The 7,155-nt window shown below is 43.6% G+C and overlaps 1 protein-coding gene across 1 annotated transcript in view; it reads left to right on the top strand.

The window, feature by feature from the left end:
* LOC103916487 (chromosome unknown open reading frame, human C11orf73) overlaps positions 1 to 7,155 on the top strand; it is an 11,681-nt gene that overhangs the window by 66 nt on the left and 4,460 nt on the right. The window contains exons 2-3 of the mRNA XM_009323480.1: positions 768 to 1,005; positions 5,667 to 5,818. Coding sequence (XP_009321755.1) covers positions 768 to 1,005; positions 5,667 to 5,818 — 390 coding nt within the window. The remainder of the gene's footprint in view (positions 1 to 767; positions 1,006 to 5,666; positions 5,819 to 7,155) is intronic.

The raw sequence follows: 7,155 nt of genomic DNA, 5'->3' as shown, positions 1-7,155 counted from the left end.
GGGGCATCCCCTCCCCGCCGCCGCCGATTTCCACCATCGCACCCGCGGGGCTCGCCTTACCCCTCGCTGGGTTCCGCCCGGGGCCGGGCCCGGGCAGAGGGGACCTCGCCGTCCTCGTCACGCCTGCCCGGCGGCTCGGCTGGCTCCTGCCCCTCATCCCCAGAGGCAGCTGCACTGTAGAGCCTCGTTGCCGGGAGGCAGTCACCGTCCCCTCTGTTCATGAAGAGGCTCGGGCTCCTCAGAGACGAGCTGGGAGCTTAAAAGAAGCTTTTTAAGGCTAGATTGTGCGTTGGCTGCACGGATGTGGCATCTCGGGTAAAGAGGAGGGTATCTTTTGCTCTGGCATTTAGCCATCCTTCTACTGCCTGTCTCAAGGTCTATTGTATTTCCTATGTGAACAGGTTTCCATGATCCTGGGGTTGTGCCAGCCAGGTGGTCAACAGCCACTGCTTATAGACTTGGCAACCTCTTCTGCACCCTATTTTCCTCCTACGCACATGGGGAGCGAAGGTATTCTGATCCTCTAGTCCCGGGTGGGATATACGTTCAGTGCAGGTAGAACAAGACTGTTGTGCCTTTTTAGTAATATTTTTTGCAGTTGTTCTTCTGCTGTGTTTGACTTTTATCTGGCTATTTGCTATTTAGGTTAGTACCTTCCTCACTTTCTGTTATGTTCCACTTTAGGTGTATTTCTGTAAAAGGAAATTCACAGTTCCAGTCAAAGATGAAAAACATAGTAATACTAATAAAGGTTTTGTTCTCTTTAGGTACAAGCAGCTCCCCAACAAGTGGCTGAAGACAAATTTGTATTTGATTTACCGGACTATGAAAACATCAACCACGTAGTGGTCTTCATGCTGGGAACGATACCATTTCCAGAAGGAATGGGAGGATCTGTCTATTTTTGTTACCCGGACCAGAGTGGGATGGCAGTGTGGCAGCTGCTGGGGTTTGTCACTAATGAGAAGCCAAGTGCCATCTTCAAAATTTCTGGTCTGAAATCTGGTAAGACTGGTAAAGTGTGGCAGTCAGTGAAACGGATGTGTTCCTGCACGCATAAGGGGATAAATGTTTGAAGACGGTTTTGAACAAAAAGCTACTTGAAAAGGCAGACCTCTGTGTGTTTTCAGGTAGTCCCTAGCAGATGTGGTACTAGAAGCAGTCTGTCAGCTTTATGGAAGTCTGTCTGTACATTAATGTTCCTAGCAAAATTTCTCTCCTCTTGTATGTGGTGTTGATCTGGAAATTCCTTTGAGCAGGCTTGGCGTGTGTTCCAGTGCTTTTGCCCAGGGAACCTGAGGAAGAATGACCCTGTAACTTCCATAAGCATGGTTTTTGTCTCGACATGCTGCAGCGTTTTCTTTCAGCTTCCACTGTCAAGCAGTTGCATTCTTTGTAGCACAGAGACAGGTTTTGTAACGAGTGAAGTCTGATGCAGTGATTGCAGGCAGCTAGCCGCTTCCAGTTCAGGTGTGGTTGCACTATATAATTGTCCAGTAGAGGGTGTCGTCATTGGAAAGCAGCTTTCCAAATGTTTTAGTATTTTTCATACAGACCCCAGTCAGAGAAGTCTGACTCATATGGGAGCCAGAGAATGCTGGTGCTACCTGAAGTAGATGTGGGTGTGTTTTCCTAAATATATGGGGGTTTTGCCACACATGTTATAAAAATGATAAAGTGCCCCAATGGCACACCTTTGTCTTATTAAAGGGACAGACATGTCAGTCAAGCAGCTTAAAGTGTTCTGGTGATAAAGTAATACACACCTTTTCTAGGCTTCAGTGTAGTCTACAGCCTTAACTTGAATCTCTATTTAGGTAAACTTTGAGGTTGCTGTGATAAAATGTATTAATTCATAACATGGCATGTTTTCTTTTGAATGAGTCCTGGATGGCAGTGTGACACGAGATAAGGGCTCTCAAGGTGCAGAGCAAAATTAATTCTGATCATATATGTTCCTCAAAAATTTGGGCTTTCTTCAGAAGAGAGAACAGCCACAGGAAGGGTTTTGGGGGGACATGGTTTTGTGTATTCCCAAGTTGTGGTGTTAGTGAAACAGTGAAGTGTATTACTGGTTCTTTTGCCCGCTTTTGTCGCATGTTTCTCATGCTTGAAAGACTGTATTATATATGCTTTCAGACAGCTTTGTCGGAAAACACATTTTCAGATGCTTTTTGCATGATTAGCCATAATTTCCCAGAAAGGGCTGCTCTTGAGGAAGAACTCCGTGACGTGGTTGAACGCATTTGCAATGCCATGAGGCAGTGCTGTGCTTGATCTGAACAACAGAGAGCTCTGCCGTTCCCATTTGTTGTCTACAGCTTATCTCTGACTGTAGAGTCAGTATAAGCTACACAGCCTTAGTTTCCATGACCATGAACAATTGTATGATGGAGAAGACCATGGGGCTGTAGAAAGGAGAGGCCAGAGAGGGATTACGGAGCTGGAATCATTGAGAGATGTTACTGACTGTTGAAATGTTTAACAGCCTGTAGTCAAGGCAGGATAGAATATTTCTGGCTTTAACAAAGCTGAGTGGCTTCTCTAGTGCCAAGAGGAACAAAGTAGCAGTATACCTTTGTGAAAGAGGCTGAGTTGATCTCTTGAAACTGTACAATTTCTGCACTTGTGTAAAAAGCTGCAGCTGTAATCGGATGTAGTAAGATCCCTCGGTGCCTGTTGGAGCTGCACGAGTAGTGCTAACTGTATTCATTCATTAAGGCCACTGGCATTCCTAATGGAATCGCTGTGAGCTTTATCACTCAACGCAAGGAACTGCGGTCAGTTCTCATGGTGTGACTGAAGAGTTCGAGTTTTTTGCTTGGACTCCTGACGCCCTTGCAGCGCGTGACTGCTCTTGGGAGTAGTTCTGCTGGTTTTTGCCGCAGGTGGTGTGTTTCGGTTGCTTTGGAAAATGTTGCGGATAGAATGTTTTGCTGGCCTTCCTTTTCAAAGCAGGAAGTTATGCTGCAGGGAAGCAATTTGGGCCTAGAGAATCAAGCTTTAGAAGAATGCCATTGCTGGCAGTTGTCACTGTTACTGGCTTGTCTGTACTTTCAGGCCTGGAGAAGAATAATGGCTGGCAACACTTTAGTGCATGAAATTATACATTCTTCTCTGACTGTGCGTTGTTTTACTGATTGAGAGTAGATGAATTTCATGTGATTGTGCATTAAGAAGGGGCTTGGAATTGTAAGGGTTTTTATTTTTCAGTTGTGCCTGAAAGTGTGGTAGAAATAGAAAACAAACCTTGGGCTGGGATTTTACACCCTTACTAGAAGTATGTTGACAAGTGGGATAAAAGTTACAGGATAGCCTTTTCCATTACAAACTTTTTCTGCTGTGCAGCATGCGGTGATGTGTGTGATGCTGTTTTCCACTTACAAATATACCCTCTAATATGATGTCTGCATCTGAGGCCTGCACATGGATGTGGTTTGTGACATGGTTGGGCTGAAAGGTAATGAGGGCTTACTATCTTGAATCAAGGGTTCAATGAAGGGAAAGAAAGGGGTGGAAAAAATATTTTTCTGATTGCAGTTGCTCTGCTGTGACTTAGAATGTTGGAGAGCGTAGGGTCTGAATGCAAAAACCTGAGCTTGTGTTTCAGTACCAATCAACGTACTGTGTTCGCTGTGTTTGTAAGGTTTGGAATGTTAATTGCAAGAGCCAAGCATTGAAAATGTGGTGTAAGGATGGCAGGGGATGCTTTTCTCTCACCTTTTTAGGCAGACGTCTTTCCAAGAGAGTGGTTCCATGGGAGTGCGTGCAAAATGACAGAACGGATATATTTTATTATTTAGATCATGAGCATCTTTCTGAAGTAGTGATATATTCTGATGGAGCCTGTTGCTTGAGGGTATTATACTTTTATTGTAAATGTCAGCTTCTCAGGTGAAGATGTTACAAGATGTAAAACCTCTACCAGCTCTATTGCTATTGGGATTTTTAATAACGAACTTGTGTGATATTTGGTTTCTAACAGCTTTTTCTTTCTTAAAGGTAAAATTTATTAAGTTATTATCAAGCAAGCATCTGTCTACAGTAAAGGTTGAGATCATACAGCAATGGCGTTTCTCAAAAATGCTTCTAAATAGCACTTCAGGAGATTAACGCAAGGCCAGTAAGAAGAGAGTTCAAGTAACATTTTAATAGTGAGTGCTTTACTTGTAAATGTAGCACTATATTGGAGTTGTAGGGTCTGGAGTGTTTTACTGATTGAGAGTAGATGAATTTCATGTGATTGTGCATTAAGAAGGGGCTTGGAATTGTAAGGGTTTTTATTTTTCAGTTGTGCCTGAAAGTGTGGTAGAAATAGAAAACAGCCTATAGTCAAGGCAGGATAGAATATTTCTGACTTTAACAAAGCTGAGTGGCTTCCCCTTGGGCTGGGATTTTATACCCTTGCTGGAAGTATGGCTTCAGTTGAAAAGGGTACTGGGTTTTTGAATGTGCTTTCCATATGGGTTGGATGTTGGCTTCTTTGTGGTAATGCCTTGTGTCTGTGCAGACGAATGAGCAAGTTTCTGAGATCTTCAGTCTTTGAGCCTCAGTTCGACTTCTCAAACTTGTGCTGGTTTTGCTGGCTGAGTTTTTGACCATGGAACTAAGTCAGATGGTGCTTTAGATTTCAGTTAGCCCTTCTTGCAGCTCAAGATAGTGTTGACTGGTCTGTAGGACAGCTTTAGCTTTGCTTTCTCCTGCTGTAAGAGGTCAGAGAGCGCTACTGAAACACCACTTCTGTGTTAAGAGGGTACTTGCCTATTGTGTTCGCTCAAAAGATGGAGTATTAGTATTTGTTTACTAATAGCATTGTGGTCCCCCAGACCTTCTTCCTGTATTTTCCTTTACAGATGCTGACAAAGAGGAATGCATGATGTAAGTGACTCTAGATGCCTGTCATTGTTTGCAGAGGCCCCAGCTGAAGCTGGGACTGAAAGTACTGGTTAATACTCAGTTGAGAAAGGTCAGAAGTGATGGCAGGGGGCTGGGATGATGCCTGGATGAGTGGTATGCAGTTTGAGGGTGTTTTTCTGCCCGATTCATTGTTTCCTTTGTGGCTCCTGCAAAGTCAGAGGCCTTTCTGTTCTGTGGCTATTCCTTTGACCTTTGCTGCTGCTGGTGGTGGTTTTGAGCAGTTCAGGTGAGACCTGGGGCTGCCCAGCCCTCCACAGGGATAGCTTCGTGAAGTAATGTCCTCTGTTTTTCAGTGCACAAACAGGTTCACAAGCACCTGGTTTGGATGAGTGGATCAAACAACTGTGCAGCAGTGCTGCATGCTCCCTGTTTATCTGCAGTCATTACAATGTGAAGTAAAGGGTTGGTTCCTATAGAGAAAGGTTCTGCTGTGTTTTACTCACAGATCATATTTCCTGTTAAAGCTCCCTATGAAGTAAATGGATTCAAAATTACATTTTTCCTTTTCTTAGAAATTTCCTTAAGATCTGCTGTGTTTTTTAAATGTACCTATCGCACTGTTTCATCTGTTGTGCTTGTGTGTACTTGTGCCTGTGCTTGGACTTTGTGATTTTTCTGTATTTCTGAGGTAGGGAGATCTCTCTGGTGGGAGTTGAGGAATACCTTCTACAGAAGAAACACGGTGATTTAAGTAGCACAGTCTTTACATGTGTGCCAAATCTAACGTGTGCTGTTTGTGGTGCTTTCAGGGAAGGGAAGTCAACATCCCTTTGGTGCCATGAACCTCCCTCAGACGCCAACGGTGGCCCAGATTGGAATCTCAGTGGAACTGCTGGAGAACCTGGCCCAGCAGACTCCTGTTGCAAGTGCTGCTGTGTCATCAGTAGATTCGTTCACAGAGGTAGCTTGGACATTCTGTTTTCAGAAATTCTCTGTACTACGAAAGTCTTAAGAATTGAGCCTCTGAAGAACTAATTAAAAAAAAAAAAAGCTGCTATGGGTGGCTGTAGGATTGTAACCAACCTAATAGTTGTCAACTCATTTGGCTGGATGCTTTGATATTTTGAAATGACTTTTTCTTACACTGGAAAACTATGTCTCCTGTAAAGGATTGGATTTTACATGCTCAGTGGAATCAGGCCAATAGACTCACTTGTGTCGATGTAACTATACTGTAAAAACACTTATGATATTTCCTTATAGGAGCAGCTATGACTAAATGCATGTAAGAGACAGTGGATCTTTGGTTTGTAGGTGCTGGAACTCCAGTGCATAGACTTGCAGGGATGGTCAAAAATTACTCAAAAGTCAAGGCAGACATGGGCGTGGATGCAGATAAATATCCAAGTGAACCACTGCCCCAAGAAATCCTTCTGAGGTAGTTCTGCAGAACTACAGAATCATGCCCTCTCCCACAGAAAGATATGGGGGTTTATTTTTTTCCCCAGTTCTTTCCAGGTGGACCAGGCCTTGGGCTGCAACACTTGCCATTTTTTACCCAGCCTGACTCTAAGTTTGAACCTCTGGAAATCCTCAGCCAGTACTGGCAGTTAGTTGGCCATCTAACAGCAATTCAAGGCAAGCTAGATCTGCATGGCAGGTGTTGATCTCCCTAACACTGATGGCTCTGGCAGTATCTTCTACCACTTCAGAAGTTGGTGAGGCTTTTCTTGAGGCTTTTTTTTTCTTGCTCACTTTCCTTACAGACACTTGCTGAGGTAGATTGGTAATTGAACAGTAATCCTGATAATGAAGCTGATGTCCTTTGGCAGTTTATACACATAATAGCTCCAAATAGGTAAGGTCTCTTGGAGAAAGGTATCATGACTAGGAGTTGACTGGCAGCTTTTTGTATAGTATGGTTAATTGAGCTTTTCTGGAGTTCTTAGGGACAAATGACATCTAAATAATATTTCTGATTCCACCAATTTTTATAATAGCAGCAGTTAAGTCATGAGGTAATAATGTGCCACTTGAGGTCATTTGCAAGGTGGCTGGTGGATTTTTCTGGCAATAGTATTTAAAAAAAAAAAAACTCATGGTTGCATAACTCTTTTACAAATGTTATTTCCACTTAGGCGGATTTTTCTGTTAAAAGAGGGTAGCATCTGTCGTGGTTTAACCCCAGCCAGCAACTGAGCCCCACACAGCCGCTCGCTCACTCCCCCCTGGTGGGATGGGGGAGAGAATCAGAAGAGTAAAAGTGAGAAAACTCATGGGTTGAGATAAAGACAGTTT

Source organism: Pygoscelis adeliae, unplaced genomic scaffold (assembly GCF_000699105.1).
Source record: "Pygoscelis adeliae isolate BGI_AS28 unplaced genomic scaffold, ASM69910v1 Scaffold84, whole genome shotgun sequence".
NCBI lineage: Eukaryota > Metazoa > Chordata > Aves > Sphenisciformes > Spheniscidae > Pygoscelis > Pygoscelis adeliae.
The sequence above is the reverse complement of the archived record's forward strand: the minus strand, read 5'-3'. Positions and strand labels throughout refer to the sequence as shown.